The sequence below is a fragment of the Rana temporaria genome, chromosome 7 (genome assembly GCF_905171775.1).
Source record: "Rana temporaria chromosome 7, aRanTem1.1, whole genome shotgun sequence".
NCBI classification, from domain to species: domain Eukaryota; kingdom Metazoa; phylum Chordata; class Amphibia; order Anura; family Ranidae; genus Rana; species Rana temporaria.
Window position 1 is genome coordinate 203,523,372 of NC_053495.1, and position 17,764 is coordinate 203,541,135.

The window sequence follows — 17,764 nt, forward strand, 5'->3', positions numbered from 1 at the left end:
CCATGTATCTCTTTTCTAGTTGGAGGCGTAACAATGTTGTTCTATTCTCTCTTCTAAAAAGTTGAATTTTTTTTTTCTTGTATGAAAATCTTAAGACTCCGTTCACACCGAAGCCCCTTGTCATGCGTTTTGCCGCTCCGATTTCTCCCCTCTACCTGCCGGCATCCGCTATTTTTGGTCCCGGACCTGCAGATGGGCAAGCGGAGCCTGGGATAAATGGGGCACGCAGTTGGGGGGCGACTGTTTACCAGACGGGTTGTGAAGGCGAATGGGTGGCAGAGCAGCCGTCTGAATGCTTCATCTGACAGGCAGGAGTCTACTTGTCGGATATAGACAGAATCCCAGTGGCTACGTGTGTGTGTGTGTATAACCCCCCCCCCCCCCCGCGCGCGGTTTGGACCAAATCGATTTTTTTAGATACCGTATTTATCGGCGTATAACGCGCACTTTTTTCCCCTTAAAATCAGGGGAAAATCGTGGGTGCGCGATATATGCCGATCCGCGCTGTCTCTGAGCGCCGCCGCCATATACCGAGCGCAGTACACTCGGCTAGGCTCGGCTTCGCTCGCGGTCACTCCCTTTCCAACATCCTAGCCTTTATGTGAGAGGAGCCGAGCGTGGCCGAGCCTAGCTGAGTGTACTGCGCTCGGTATATGTCAGCGGCAGCGCTCAGAGACAGCGTGAGAGAAGAGGGGAGGACATCTCCAAGGCCGCAGACGGACGCCGGACCGGACAAGGCCGCCGATGAACGCCGGGCAAGACACCGACGAGGGGCATTCAAACTGTAAGTAATTCATTTTTTTCCCTGAAATTTCCCTTCTAGATTTGGGATACGCCGGTGCGCGCTATACCCAGATAAATACGGTATTTATTTTTTTCTCCAAAGGACCGGCGCTCTGCCGACTAGGCCAAAGCCATGGCTTTGCCTAATAAATCCTGCCCGCAGCTCCCCGCGATCCTGGGAAAAGGCCGCAACGGACTAGGCCAAAGCCAGGGCCTCGCTGCCGTTTCCCAGGATCGCGTGAGCTGGATTTTTTAGGCGAGACCGCGGCTTCGGCCTAGTCCGCTGCCTTTTCCCTGGATCGCAGCGGACTAGGCCGAAGCCCCGACCTCGCCTAAAAACTCCTGCCCGCAGCTCCTTAGGACCGGCGCGGTGTCCGTCAGAAAAAAAAAATTGATTCGAATCGTGAATCGAGGTGTTGTGTTTTTTTTTTTTTTAATCGCTGATTTTTTTGGGGGGCCAAAATCACCCAGCTCTAACTGGGGCCCCTTCCAGCTTGCCCCAATTTACACATCTACTTTCAAGAAATAAAGCATAAAACATATATTCATTAGTACTTTCAATAAAATCGATTTTACAAAAGGAAAACCTTGTATAAATCAAAGAGTAGTCAACACAAAGGGCACAGTACAGGGGGAATGCTGCTGCAGAAGGGCACAGTACAGGGGGGGGGGTCAGGAAGGCACAGTATAGGTTCTGGGACGCTTCTCGGGACACGACCCGCTTCTCGCTCGCTCCCCCTTTCCTAACCTGTCAGGCTGCATACTCGAATAAGGGTCTGGCATTGATTTTGGGGTGTTTCCTTTCAAATCTGGACTGGGGGGCTGGGACCTCACTGGGTTTTCTTATTTTTTTTTCCTTTGTTCCCTTGAGCATGCACTGCCCACAAATGGTGGATAAGTGGATTCAGGAGGGCCCAAGAAAACGTTTGCCCAGGGTATAATCAACGTTAACCACTTCCTGACCGGCCTACAGCAAAATGAGGGCCGGGCAGTGGTGTATTTAGGTTTTGCGCTGCCCTGGGCCCGACTAAACTTGTGCACCCCCTAATTTAAATATGACCCACCCCTTCCTGTCAAGGCCACACCCATTTCTGTTTAAGACCTGCCGTGAATTTTTTTTATGGGGGCGCTAAACTAACTTGCCTCTCAGCCCAGTCCACCCCATAAGACTGGCGGTACACTAACAGTGTAGCGCAAGCCGGCGGGGACTCTTTCCGTGCTGCCCCCCTGCAAAGAGCTGCCCTAGGCCTGGGCCTTGTTGGCCTAGGCCAGGATACAGTGTTGGTTCCGTTTATCCTGACTGGAGGTCCTATGACTTCTTTCAGGATAACAGCCAGCATGTGACACATCGCAACATCAATCTCAGTAAAGAGTCTCTGATGGAGACTCTTTACCACGTGATCAACTGTGTCCAATCACAGCTAAAGAGCTGTTTATCAGCTTTTCCTCACTCCAGACGCGAGTAGAGGAGAGCCGATTGGCTCTTCTAACGGGGGGGGGGGTCTGCGCTGATTATCAGTGCAGCCCCCCCCCCCCCCCCGAGGATGCCCACCACTGACCACCAGGTATGCCACCCATGACCACCAGGGATGCCAATCAGCACCCATATGATGCCAATCAATGCCCATCAGTAATGCCTGCCAGTGCCTCCTTGTTAGTAATGCCCATCAGTGCCACCCATAGGTACCCATCAGTGCTGCATGCCCATAGTGCCGTTAACTAGTGCTGTATATTAGTGCCCATCTGTGCCACCTTAGTGCCAACTCATTGGTGCCACCTCATCAGTGCCCATTAGTGCTGTCTTATCAGTGCAGCCTCATCGGCGCCCATCAACGAAGGAGAAAACATACAAAATGTTATAACAAAAAACAAAAACTTATTTTTTTCAAATTTGTCAGTATTTTTTTTATTCATTTTTATTTAGAAACAAAAACCGCAGAGGTGATCAAATACCACCAAAATAAATCTCTATTTGTGGGAAGAAAATGATAAAAATTTAGCATAACCGCGCAATTGTCATTTAAAGTGTGACAGCGCTGAAAATTTAACTGGGCAGGAAGGGGGTAAAATGCCCGATATTAAAGTGGTTAAAGACAGCCCTGCGCCAAGCAGCTGCCCTACTGCATTGTGAACACAGGGGGGCGCTCACGGTGAACACGTTGCATTCACCCAATATTTGCAAAACTTTCTCTGATTGGACGAGGTGAAGAGGATGGTGAAGAGATCACAATCTCCACTTCATGTTACAGCACACACAAACACTTTTTTCTTTTAACCTCTTCATATATGCGGCCTCTCGGCGGGGTGGGCCCTAACACCGAGCGGGCGCATTTCTATATACCAGGATGTTAACAAAGCTGTTCTGAGAGCGCGCGCCCCTCTCACCCCCCAAGACCGTCACCAGCGGCTAACGGAAACCTCTCGATCTATACTTGCCATCAGGAGCTTTCCAATCATGTGACGGGCGATCGCATGATCGGAAACCCCGCCCAACCTCCCGACATAAGAAGCCACCTAAAGGACCAGGAGGCGTCGGCGTTAAGAGGTTGTTGTTATTATTACTTTTATGTTTTTAATTTGTTTTTTTTTCTTTTGTCTTTCAGGCCGAATTATTGAAACTTTTTTACTGTAGAAAATATTTCCTCATTGGAAAACCATCAGAGGGTCAGCTGACGTCTCAGTTTTGGGCGGAGCCTTGTGGATTGAAACGCTTTTCTGCTATCGTTTGGGGACTGCTTTGCTGAGATCTGCACCCCCCCCCCCCCCCCGATTTCCGGCTCCTTTTGCAGTTTATGGTTGCTGCCCTAATGACTGGATCCTTCACTGTTCATTTTAATGACACGCTCCAGAGAGTGCCGCAGCATGAGTGAGACTGCTCCTTTTTGGTTTCTGCAATGGGCCAAAGCCAGGAGGTCGGGAAGAAAGATCTATGCTCTCTGCTGTCCAAAACCTCTGAGGCTGATGGGCGATTTCCCCCCCCCCTCCCCCCCCAAGGATCGACTTATAACTGAAAATGTTTTATTGTAGTGGAGTGATCCTTTAAGTTTTTTTCAAATTTTGGTCATATGTGTTTTCATTGTACCCCCCCCCCCTTTCCACCCATTCATTCCTTATCTAGACTTGAATCCGCCTTTAAAAATGGTCAGTCTAATCTAGAGCTGCACGATTACTCATAAGAATCGAGATTGCGATTCTTTCGCCCTCGCGATCTTAACAAAGCATTTTCCTGATTCTATGCACAGAGTTCTCTGCTCAAGCCGACTGCTGTAAAGAAAACAAAACCAAAAAAAGTCTGCAAAGTTTCACAACGTTCCTCAGGTTCTGAGCCAACTATAAACATTTGTAACGTTTTGTTCTTTAGATCAAAGGAATGAACTGCCCTGTAAATGAGGGAAGTTTAACCACTTAAACACTAAACCTTTTTTCCTGACACTTGTTAGATTTAAGTTAAAATCATTATTGTTTTGCTAGAAAATTACTTGGAACCCCCAAACATTATATATATATATATATACACATACAATAAATAAATATATCTATCTATCTATCTATCTATCTATCTATATATACATACATTTTTTTGCAAAGACCCTAGAGAATAAAATGGGGTTGTTGTTGCAATATTTTATGTCACACGGTATTTGCGCAGCGGTCTTTCCAATGCAATTAATTAAATAAAAAAAATTAACCGTGAAGTTAGCCCAATTTTTTGTATAATGTGAAAGTTGTAACGTCGTGAGAATCGTGATCTTTATTCTAAGCAAAAATATCGTAATTCTCATTTTTTTTCCAGAATCGTGCAGCTCTAGTCTAAACCAATAAGGGATTTTTTTTTGGGGGGGGGGGGGGGGGTTGTTTTTGTATGGAATTGTCCAATGGGTCCAGCAGCATAGTCTCAGCCCCCCCCCCCTCCCCATTCTCCTGTACTAAAAGAAACATGTAGGCTTCCATTGCTGACCTCCATCCCTTGCCTTTTAGTACCTTCTGAGTCAGGAACTGAAACGAGCAATCGAGGGCCCTGAGCCTCTGTACTGCTTTCAGGTCAGTTACTCGGAATGTATTGCAGCCTGGGGGGGAATCGGCAACCACAGCCAGGTATATGACATTTTTAGAGGGAGCACGTCAGCAAAGGGCAGCCTGCAGGTTTCCTTCAGCACAGGTGTGCTTTAGTTTTAGTTTTATAGTATGTAGAATGCAGCCGCAGGAGTGAGACTTCATTATGGGGGGGGGGGGGACCATAGCTCTGGGTGCAATCTGGTGGGTCTCATATAAAAAAAAAAAAAAAAATATATAATATAATAATAATAATAATAAAAAAAAAGAATCACAATTTTCTGTCACATGTTGTCTTCATACGATTGCTGCAGACTTTGCTGTGGTGGAGGCCGTATATTTATATAGATTCATTATATAGGTGTGTGTATATGTGTGTGTGTATATATATATATATATATATATATATATATATATATATATATATATATATATATATATATATATATATATATATATATATATATATATATATATACACACACACACACTTGGACTTTTATATCTGAGCTGTCTTCATTTATTTGTTGAACTCTGAATATTTTCATTATAAAATTAAAGAGAGAAAATGTCACCCTGAAAATCCTCCGCTGTCCTTTTATCTCTGAGCGCCATGCAGGAATTTTTGGTTTTTATTTAACTACTTCAGCACCGGGTCTATTCTGGCACTTCTCTCCTTCATGTAAAAATCATCATTTTTTTGGTAGAAAATTAGTCACAACCCCCAAACATTATATATATATATATATATATATATATATATATATATATATATATATATATATATATATATATATATATTTTTCAAATTTTCACAGCAAAAAGTGCTATAAAAATGCATTGATTACTGTGAAAATGACAATTGAAGTTTAGGAGTTAACCCCTACAGCGCCCCCCTAGTGGTTAACTGTGTCCTCATATATGTGTTTCTAACTTTACGGGGGCAGGGCTGGACATGTGACGTCATTGATTGTCTTTCCTAGGGCTGCAACTAACGATTATTTCCATAATCGATTAGTTGGCCGATTTTATCGTTTCGAGTAATCAATTTAATTTCGATTATCGATTAGTTGTTTCGGCCCTAGTCTTTCCCTAGATCAGGGAACAGACGCTCAATGACAGTGCCACTCTGAAGAAAGGGGGAAGGTGTGTTTTCACACACCTCCCGCCGTTCTTCAGCATCTGAGACCGATTGCGGGACACCGGCGGTGATTGGGTCCCGCGGTCGGACCGGGTCTTGTGCGTGCGACACCCACGGCTGGGCTCCTAAAGGCGACGTGGTAAAAGTAGCGCAGTGCTGAATAGCAAAAAATGGCCTGGATATGAAGGGGGGTAAAACCTTCCTGGAGGTCAAGTTCTTAAAAGGTTGTTGCAGATGAAAGAGCGAGGATTAATTTTCTTTAAGTTCTTCTGTTTTTTTATGAGTTTCCGATCACTTCTGTATTTTAGAACAAAGAGACACGGGGCAGACAGGATCTCTTCACACTTGTAAAGTTTAATCAGGTGATTTAGATAAACACAATTTAGATACTTTTTGGTAAAATTGTTTCTCTATCATTTCTTATTCTACAATGTATACAAAATCTACAGATCAGGAATCTCTCATATTGCACATCATACTTTACAGACTTGACCTACAAAACTTTTTTTTTTTTTTAATGATAACATCAGGATCAGCCGCAGGCCTTCCCCCACAGGGGGGGGGGGGGACTACAAGTCCCAGCATTCCCAGGCACCCCACACCATGCTGGAACCTGTAGGCGGTTGGTGCTGCAGGATGTTACGCCGATCTATACATGAAACTTTGACGCGACACAGATTTGTTACAATTTACATTTAATGGACACTCTCTACACAGCAGGGGGGAGGGGAGGCAACCCGGGGGCCCTTCAACTGTTGTGGAACTACATTTCCCATGAGGCATTGCAAGGCTGCATAGGCGTGCGCACAGGGTGTGCCCAGGCACACCCTAATCACCCTTTACAGCACAGATTCCCCCTACTTCCCTGGCTCCCTCCTTCCCCCTGCAGTGCTACCAGCTTCCCTCCTCTCCCGCCAGCTGTTGCTGCAAGGATGTTTTAGGATGAGTGGAGGAAGTGGCCGTTAAATATGTAATTGACCATCCCCTTCCCTTTGTGAATGAACATCGTGAGTGATCGGTAGTGTGTGTTTGAGCTTTGGGGTGCACACCCTAATGCAATAGGCTGCGCACACCTATGCAAGGCTGGCAGTTACAATTACTCCCAGAGGCATGATGGGACTTGTAGTTCTGCAACAGCTGGAAAACCCCCCAGGTTGCCTCTCCCTGGTCTACACAGTGACTGTGATCATGTGACGTGCGTCCCTTACACTGTTTTATTAATTTTTTTTGGATAGATGCCGACGAGCTGAATAATTCACCAAATTCTTGGTGACCCTCAATGGCAAGAATTTTCTCCCCCTTGTTCTCACTCCGCCCATCAGAGAGCGGGAGCCTGCCTTATAAATGGGCTATATAGCAGTGTTCATTTTGGCAGCAAATTTCGATTAAGTCTTAGGACTAAACTGGCATTTTAGTTTTAGTCCCATTTTAGTCCTCCTGCAATTGTTTTAGTCGACTAAATCTCCAGGACATTTTAGTAGACTAAAATCATTTTAGTTGAATAATACTCATTTTAGTTGTCCAAAATCTGATGGGTGTAGTTAACCACTTAAAGCGGGGGTTCACCCAAAAACATTTTTTTAACATTACATTCAGCCGAGTTGTCCCAATGACAATCGGCTGTTTTTTTTCCCCGTACATACCGTATTTTTACTGCCGCTTCCGGGTATGTCTTCTGCGGGACTGGGCGTTCCTATCTGATTGACAGGCTTCCGACCGTCGCATACTACGCGTCGCCGAAAGAAGCTGAACGTCGGTGCGGCTCTATACGGCGCCTGCGCACCGACGTTCAGCTTCTTTCGGCAACTCGTGACACGTAGTATGCGACGGTCGGAAGCCTGTCAATCAGATAGGAACGCCCAGAAGACATACCCGGAAGCGGCGGTGAAAATACAGTATGTACGGGAAAAAAAAAACAGCCGATTGTCATTAGGACAACTCGGCTGAATGTAATGTTAAAAAATTATTTTTTGGGTGAACCTCCACTTTAAGGATCGGCGCGCGACTAAATACGTCGGCAGAAGGGCACGGCTGGGCAAATGGACGTACAGGCACGTCCCCTTTAAGAAGCCCAGCCGACGGCGCGCTCGCGACCCGGTCCTGAGCTCCGTGACCGCGCCCACGGACCCGACTGCCATCGGGTCACAGAGCTGAATAACAGAGAGAGGTAAGTGTAACGGGGAGAGGTAAGTGTAAACAAACCTCTCCCCATGCTTCCCTGTGAGCCTGTCACTGATCGTCTGTTCCCTGTCATAGGGAACGACGATCAGTGACGTCACACGCCCAGCCACGCCCCCTTATAGTAAGAAACATGCATTGGGGAACACTTAACCACTTTAGCGCCCCCTACAAGTTAACCCCTTCCCTGCCAATGTCATTTTCACAGTAATCGGTGCATTTTTATAGCACTGGTCGCTGTAAAAATGACAATGGTCCCAAAATAGTGTCAAAAGTGTCCGATGTGTCCGCCATAATGTCAGTCACGAAAAAAAATCACTGATCGCCGCCATTACTAGTAAAAAAATATTAATAAAAATGCCATAAAACAATCCCCTATTTTGTAGACGCTATAACTTTCGCGAAAACCAATCAATAAACGCTTATTGCGATTTTTTTTTTTTTTTTTTTTTACCAAAAATATGTAGAAAAATACGTATCGGCCTAAACTGAGGAAAACAAATTTGTTTGTTTTTTATATATTTTTGGGGGATATTTATTATAGCAAAAAGTAAAAAATATTGAATTTTTTTCAAAATTGTCGCTCTATTTTTATTTATAGCGCAAAAAATAAAAACCGCAGAGGTGATCAAATACCACCAAAAGAAATCTCGATTTGTGGCTAAAAAAGGACGCCAATTTTGTTTGGGAGCCACGTCGCACGACCGCGCAATTGTCAGTTAAAGCGACGCGGTGCCGAATCGCAAAAAGTGGCCTGGTCATTTAGCTGCATAATGGTCCGGGGCTTAAGTGGTTCAACAGTAATGCAATTATTTAAGCATTTCTCTACACTTTCCAAACTCATTATATACCGCTGGATCGAAAAATCTCATGTGTTATTATTTATGTTATTGAGATATGAACATGCACTAGTGATAATTTTGACGTCAAATTTCTATTTAGTTTTAGTCTTTTGACTAAAATGACATTTTAGTTTTAGTCGTATTTTAGTCCTCTGAAATAGTTTGTCATATTTTAGTAGGCTAAAATGTCTTAGTCTACGAAAATTAACACTGCTATATAGGTGGGCGGAGCCAGAGACAGGGGCGTAGACATGGATCTGCTGATGCGCCCGGAAATACAGAAAGCCATTGGTGTGTTGTAGACATGTGCACTGCTGAATTTTTTTATTTTTTTCGTTTTATTTGTTTTTTTTACTTTTTTTGAAAATTTTCGATTTACGAATTTCCAAATTCCGCATTTTCAAATATTGGAATTTCGGAAATTCTAAGAGTTCGGAATTTGAAAATTCTTTGGAAATTTGAGAATGAACTAAATTGTCAAAATTTGGTAAAAAACTAAATCGGAACTAAACGAATTGCACATGTCCAGTGAGTGGTCTAGCCAACAATACCCATCACAATTGAAATACAAATTATGGGTGGAGTGGCCCTTTGGGGCCCATTCACACTAGTGCATTGCCATTCATTTTTAAATGGAACCCCCATTGTACAGTAGACCCTAATGCAGCGATGGTAAACCTTGGCACCCTAGATGTTTTGGAACTACATTTCCCATGATGCTCTTGCACTCTGCAGTGTAGTGGAGCATCATGGGAAATGTTGTTCCTTGGCAAAATGGAACCCCCATTAGAGCTCAATGTACCACCACACATATATAGCTAGATTCACAAAGAGTTAAGCCGGCGTGTCAGTAGATACGCCGTCGTAACTCTGGATCTGCGCCGTCGTACATTTAAGTGTATTCTCAAATTGAGATACACTTAAATGTAGCTAAGATACGACCGCCTGCGCCGTCGTACCTTAGCTGTCTAGTTCGGCGTGAACGCTGATTTACGCCTAGAATAAGTAAATCAGTGAGATACGCCTATTCATGAATGTACGCTTGCACGTCACAGTAAAAATACGCCGTTTACGTAAGGCGTTTTCAGGTGTAAAGTTAGTTGAACAAATAGCTGGCCTAGCCAATGTTAAGTATGGACGTCGTTCCCGCGTCGAATTTTGAAAATTTTACGTCGTTTGCGTAAGTCGTCCGTGAATGGGGCTGGACGTAATTTATGTTCACGTCGAAACCAATAAGTCCTTCCGGCGTACTTTGGAGCAATGCACACTGGGATATGTCCACGGACGGCGCATGTGCCGTTCGTTAAAAACGTCAATCACGTCGGGTCACGGATCATTAACATAAAACACGCCCCCCTGTTCCTAATTTGTAATTAGGCGCGTTTAGGCCGGCCCATTTACGATACACTGCCGTAACCTAGGAAGCAAGTGCTTTGTGAATACAGCACTTGCCTCTCTGACTTACGGCGGCGTAGCGTAAATACGATACATACGCCGCCCTACGTGAATCCAGCAGAAAACATGCACTGTGGTGCGCTGCATCTTCAAAAAAATAGTTATGTCGGCTTTGTCATCTATAGTGGTACGTTGGTGGCCTATCCATAATATAAAGGCTGTGTTAATGCAATGTGCATTATCGCGTGCTATAAAGCAACAAAACGCGTAGGTGTGAATGGGCCCCTGAAAACTCTGAGCCTCGCAGTTCATCGCTTCTGGATCGTTCTGGGTTCGGAGGGAGACATAGAAATGTTACACAAGATTCTAAAGTCTACAAAAAACACTATTAAGGCAGCTTGTGCGAGTGTGCGGGGTGGGTGGTATAGGCAAGCCGTTTGACACCTGTCCGGTGTTGCGTCACAATTCAAAGTGGCGTCACCTATTACAAGGGGCGGAGAAAAATCAGCCTAGAACTAAAGCAGCATTCCACACGAAGGTACCGCCCCCGAGGTTTTCATTACACAGAGGTAAATGGATTTTAAAGTCTAATTGAAATTTCTGTTTAAATCAGTTAAATACATTAGAGATGCGAGGTGTGCAAAGTCCAACCCCCTTTTTTTTTTTTTTAAAGCAGCCACAGCCTGAGCAGAATAGCCTGTCCCCTGCCAGCAGGCTCCAGGGAACGACCCTTGCCCTTTGCGTGGAAGCAGAGGTTTCTCTTCCCTGCTGAGTCAGCGCCAAAGATATCCAATCAGCAAAGGAGTATGAGCTACGCTGATTGGAGAGCTCCAGCTATGACTTTTTGCGCGGGGGTGGGGGAATGGGGGCGGGGGCGGGAACACATTATGAAAAATTTAAAAATGTTACAAAGCAAAGGGAAAAAATAAACATGAAACTGCGAAGGTACAAATAACAGAAAAGGCGGCGCATGTCAAAACTATTAGAAGATCCAGAGATATGGGAAGTTTGAATTTTTATGCAAATGTTGACTTTTCCTGTAAAAGTCAAGGTTTGACACCGCCCTTCGATAAAAGACACCACCCATTGCAAAAAAAAAAGGACCAATAGGAAAAGAGTCCTATATAGAGCTGCACAATCCTGACCGTGCTTAGACCGGATATACCTTTGGTGTAATGACCGCAATGGGTGGTGACCAAATTTAACCTCTTCCCGTCCAGCCCTAGCATCCCGTTAAGTGCGCCTTGACACCTAGGGGGCGGGATAGACTTCCCGATCACGTGACCACCTCGGGGTTGGCTGCCACAGTGGTCACATGACCGGAAGGAAGCCTGTCCAGATCACGACTAGAGCATCATGGCAGTTGAAGATTAAACATTTGCCAATATGGCCGTTTCCTTGGCTGAAAATGAGAGGAGGGTTTACTTCCAATAGTCCTAATTAACCCCTCCTTCCCCTTCTCCCTTTAGCTTTTATTTTTCTGATGATTTTCTTATTTCAATTTTTTTTAACCATCAATATTTTTCTTTTGCTTCTGTTTGACACTTTCTTTTAGTATCACATAACAAGCACATGTGCAAAAAAAAAAAAAAAAGCCTGTTCATTTTTTAATAACTTTGCCATATTTAGTGACAATTTTGTGTCACTTCAAACAGGACATAAAATATAGAATAAAATGTACACCTTTTATTTACAGTAAAATACTTTGAGTAATCCGACAGGGCACAGTGAGTACATTATCAATGCAGCCTCGTGAGTTCCTCCTCACCGGTGCCTATCAATGCCCATCATGGCAACCTATCAGTGCCCATCGCTGCAGCCTCACCAGTGCCCATCACTGCAGCATCACCAGTGTTCACCAGTATATACCACCAAACGAAAGCTCTGTCTGTCTCAAATAAACAGTAACAACTTAATTTGGGTACAGTGCTGTATGACCGCGCAATTGTCATTCAAAGTGCGACAGCGCTGAAAATGGGCCTGGGTGGTAGAAGCACTCGGTATTAAAGTGGTTAAAAAAAAATGCAAAAAAATGTACGGAATGAATTTGTTCTCTTAAATGATGACAAAGTTATTGCCAAATGAACAGGCTCATGGTGGAAATGTAAAGTATTGTTCTTGTCTGTAAGGGGTGGACAGGTATGAGGGATACACTAGTTAACCGGGATTTTTTATTTTCTATGGCAGTGAAAGGTGAAGGAAGGTGGGGGGGGGGGCTCGCAGACTTGAAGGTGGGGGGGGGGTCGCAGCCTGGAAGGTGGTGGGGGTCGCAGACTCGAAGGTGGTGGGGGGTAACAGCCTAGAAGGTGATGGGGGTCGCAGCCTGGAAGGTGGTGGGGGGTCGCAGCCTGAAAGGTGGTGGGGGGTCGCAGCCTGAAAGGTGGTGGGGGGTCGCAGCCTGAAAGGTGGTGGGGGTCTCAGACTAGAAGGTGGGGGGGTCGCAGCCTGGAAGGTGGTGGGGGTCTCAGACTAAAAGGTGGGGGGGTCGCAGCCTGGAAGGTGGGGGGGGTCGCAGCCTGGAAGGGGTCACAGCCTGGTGGGTGGTGGGGGGGGGGTCGCAGCCTGGAAGGTGGTGGGGGTCGCAGCCTGGAAGGTGGTGGGGGTCGCAGCCTGGTGGGTGGTGGGGGGGGTCGCAGTCTGGAGGGTGGTGGGGGTCGCAGCCTGGTGGGTGGTGGGGGGGGTCGCAGTCTGGAGGGTGGTGGGGGTCACAGCCTGGAAGGTGGTGGGGGTCGCAGCCTGGAAGGTGGTGGGGGTCACAGCCTGGAAGGTAGCTTCAAAAACGGGGTGTCCAGTAATTGGTTTGCCTGGAGTTGAATGTTGGACGCACACAATAAGGCGAAGGAATCTGTAGTATAGATCGCACATATAAAAATAAAAAAGTTGCCAAACTATAAAACAATTATCAAATATTCCAAAAATAAATACGTCGCTATTTCCAGTTCTAAGAATAAATTAGCAGTTTAGTGTAACCAGCGCAGGAAATCTCCTTCCCCCAAATCCTAAGAGGAAGGGGGCATGGATGGGGGAGGGGAGGGGAGGGGAGGGGGGGACACACAATAAGTTACAGCTAAATAAAGCAGCAGCTGTCCGGGGTTTGTGGTGTTCTGGTGCCGCAAAGGAGCACCGGACACATCGCCTGAGATCAATGACTGCGCCAATCTGTGGATCGGCCGCGGTGCTGTACTGCCGGGTCTCTTTCATAGTCGGGACCGTTCCCAATTCAGGATCCTCCTCTTTACTACAGTAACCAATGGCTATAGATATTTACCAGAGAGACAGGAGAGTAGCTTGGAACTGATTGGTTGCTTTGGGGCGATAAGGATTTCCTCTAAAATGTATGATATTTGTATTTAATATCATATATATATATATGGAAAAAAATGTTGTATCTCTTTATTTCTTCAAATTCAGTTTATTCTAGTTTCATGTATATATATATATATATTAATTATTATATTTATTTATGTGTATATATTTATTTTCTTCAAATGCACATTATTCTAAATTCATTTTTTATTTAGCTTCTGTAGTATATATAATAAATATTATATTTATATACATATATTTATTTTTCTTATATCTTTATTCTCTTTAAATACTATTTATTCATAAATTATTTTATCACTTTTGTATACCTTTTTTAATTTATATAATATCTATTATATATCTATTATACAATTTATATATATATATATATATATATATATATATATATATATATATATATATATATATATATATATATATATATATATATATAATTTTTTTTTTTTAATCTTATATCTCAAATAGCTTTAAATGCTCTTTATTCAAAAAAAATTAACACACACACACACACACACACACACATATATATATATATATATATATATATATATATATATATATATATAAGGTTTTTTTAAAACAAAAATGTGAAAAAAGAGCATTTAAAGCTAATTAAGATATAAAGGTAAACAAAATATTATAGATATAGATACATATCTATATAGATATCTACATAGATATCTATATATATATATATATATATATATATATATATATATATATATATATATATATATATATCTATGTAGATATCTATATAGATATGTATCTATATCTATAATATTTTGTTTACCTTTATATCTTAATTAGCCTTAAATGCTATTTTTTCACATTTTTGTTTTAAAAAAAAAAACTTTATATATATATATATATATATATATATATATATATATATATATATATATATATTCCCACCAGCTTCAATATAGAGAAAATGCACAAAAACTTATTTCTATTGAAAAACTTGTCAAAAAAATACCAAAAACGTCGCCTGTACAATCAGGCAATCATCATAACATTATTATGTCTTTTTGACAAATTTTTCAATAAAAATAAGTATTTGTGCAGCAATCCCATTGTTTTTTTTTCTAATATATATATATAAATAAAGTTATTAAAAAATAAAAAAATAAAATAAAGAGCATTTAAAACTAATGAAGATATAAGATAAATAAAAAAAAATTATATATATATATATATATATATATATATATATATATATATATATATATATATATATATATATATATATATATATATAAATATATACATACACACACACATTCCATCACCCAGCTACCAAGTGCGCATAACATGTACCTCCCTCTGCTGTTCGCTATGCACACTCTAAAGTCATCATTTCCACTTGATTGCACCTTTGCCCTGTGGTGTGTAGTCTGTAGTGGTGGAAAAGAAAAGCTGCGCCTCCATTTTTTTGTGGATAAGATAAATTTGTGTCTAAAATCTTACAGCAAATTTTCTTCATGGAGATGGAGATGGATACTCCAAAGTGGGGAAGGGGGGAGCTAAAAAGAGATATATACCGTATTTATCGGCGTATACCGCGCACTTTTTTGCCCTGAAAATCAGGGCAAAATCGTGGGTGCGTGGTATATGCCGATACCCGCTTTCACGCGCCGAGTTTGAATACTGCGCCGGCATATACCGAGCGCAGTACACTTGTGTATAGGCGGGCAGTTTTGGCTCCTCTCGCGCTCACGTCCTGGACGTACAGGACGTGAGCGCGAGAGTAGCCGAGCCTGCCCGCCTATACACAAGTGTACTGCGCTCGGTATATGCCGGCGCAGTGTTCAAAGGAAAACGGGAAACGAGCGGGTAGGATGCCGCACCCGACGAAGAGGACTCCCGAAGCCGCAGACGGACGCCGGACCCGACCAGGCCACCGATGGACGACGCGCAAGACACCAAAACTGTAAGTACTAAAATCTTTTTTCCACAGGAATTTCGGGGCAACTTTAGGGGTGCGCGCTATACGCGGGAGCGCGCAATACCCCGATACATACGGTATATATATTTTTTCTGTAATTCTCATTTCCTCCCATGACTTGTAAAGAGCCCCTGTATTTCCCTCCTCTGTTCCAACTTACTCTATCTCACTCCTCTCTGCTCCGCCCCCTTTTATTTTATTGCACTTTATCTATTCCACACAGCTAAATACACACCCACCCCAGATCTACCGCATTCTACTATGCCTGAGTCCACTCCACTCCACTCCTTTTACCATACTGCACACCTCTCATATCTATTCTACTAAATTCCTATTAATCCTATTGCACTACACTGTATTATTTTTCACTTTACTCAATCTACTTCATTCTACCCTACTGCACTCCAACTTTTTCAGTCTATTTGGTTCCACCCCACTATCCCCTCCGAGGAATTGCTCTACACTGCACTCTGTACCATTCTCTCCACTCACTACTTACCAATCTACTCGACTGTAATCCACTCTATTGCACCCCACGGCATTATTCCTTCTATTTTGGTGCACTATTCTATTTCCTATTTCATCCTGCGCTACCCAACTCCATTCTACTCTGTTCTATTCGCCTAGAATACCCTCTTCTCTATGGCACTTCACTCTATTCCAACCCACTCTATTCTCCTCTATTGGGCACCACTCTACTCCATTCCATTCCATTCTCCTCCAATTGCACTTCACTCAACTATATTCCATTCTACCCTATTGCACTGCACTATATTCTACTATATTGTCTTCTGTTCCAGTCTACCATACTGCACACCACTTTATTGTACTCCACTCTATTACACTCAGCTTAATTCTACCCTATTGCACTCCACTCCATTCTACTCTACTCCTTCCCACTATATTACTCTTTCTAGTATACTTCACTATATTCAATTCCACTCAATTCTACCCTATTGCACTCCACTCTACTCCATTCCATTCTACTAAGTTGCACTTCACTCCACTATATTCCATTCTACCCTATTGCACTGCACTCTATTCTACAAAATTGTCTTCCACTCCAGTCTAACATACTGCACACCACTTTATTGTACTCCACTCTATTACACTCAACTCAATTCTCCTCCATTGCGCCTCACTCAACTATATTCCATTCTACCCTATTGCACTGCACTCTATTCTACTATATTGTCTTCTGTTCCAGTCAACCATACTGCACACCACTTTATTGTACTCCACTCTATTACACTCAACTCAATTCTACCCTATTGCACTCCACTCTACTCCATTCTCCTCCATTGCACTTCATTCAACTATATTCCATTCTACCTTATTGCACTGCACTCTATTCTACAAAATTGTCTTTCACTCCAGTCTACAATACTGCACACCACTTTATTGTACCGCACTCTATTACACTCAACTCAATTCTATTCTACTCATTTCCACTATATTACTCTCCTCTCTAGTACACTTCATTCTATTCAACTCCACTGAATTGTACCCTATTGCACTCCACACTACTCCATTCCATTGTACTCCATTGCACTTCACTCCACTAAATTCCATTCTACCCTATTGCACTGCACTCTTTTCTACGAAATTGTCTTCCGCTCCAGTCTACCATACTGCACACCATTTTACTGTACTCTACTCTATGCACTTCACCCCACTCTATTCCATTCTGCTTCACTCTACCCCCTTCTAGATAATTGCACTACACAACATTGTACTCTGTTGTGCTCATTCACAACTCTATTGCACTATAATCTTCTCTTTCATACTCCACTTTATTCCATTTTCCTCTCTTGCACTTCACATCACTCTATTTCATTCTCCTCCATTGCACTTCACTTTATTCTGTTTTATTCCACGCCATCATTACTATGGCACTTCACTCTGTTCCACTTCATTCTCTACTCTATTGCACTCCACTTCTTTCTACTCTATCCCATTCTACTTGATTACACACCCCTCTATTGCACTGCACTCTTTTCTACACTATTGCACTGCATTATATTTTACTATATTGCACTCCACTCTACTGTAAGCCACTCCGCTCTATTCAATTCACTCCAAACTTTTCTAATTTTC

General features: G+C 42.9%; 1 protein-coding gene across 2 annotated transcripts in view; it reads left to right on the top strand.

Moving 5' to 3' along the window:
- The window catches only part of FYB2 (FYN binding protein 2), a 77,544-nt gene extending 73,752 nt beyond the window's left edge, over positions 1-3,792 (top strand). Inside the window, exon 23 of one of the 2 annotated variants that reach the window (XM_040360853.1) lies at positions 3,387-3,792. In XM_040360853.1, coding sequence (XP_040216787.1) covers positions 3,387-3,399 — 13 coding nt within the window. In that variant the 3' untranslated portion in view covers positions 3,400-3,792. The remainder of the gene's footprint in view (positions 1-3,386) is intronic. The other variant, XM_040360854.1, reaches the window with a different exon arrangement.
- The last annotated feature ends 13,972 nt before the right edge of the window (positions 3,793-17,764 follow it).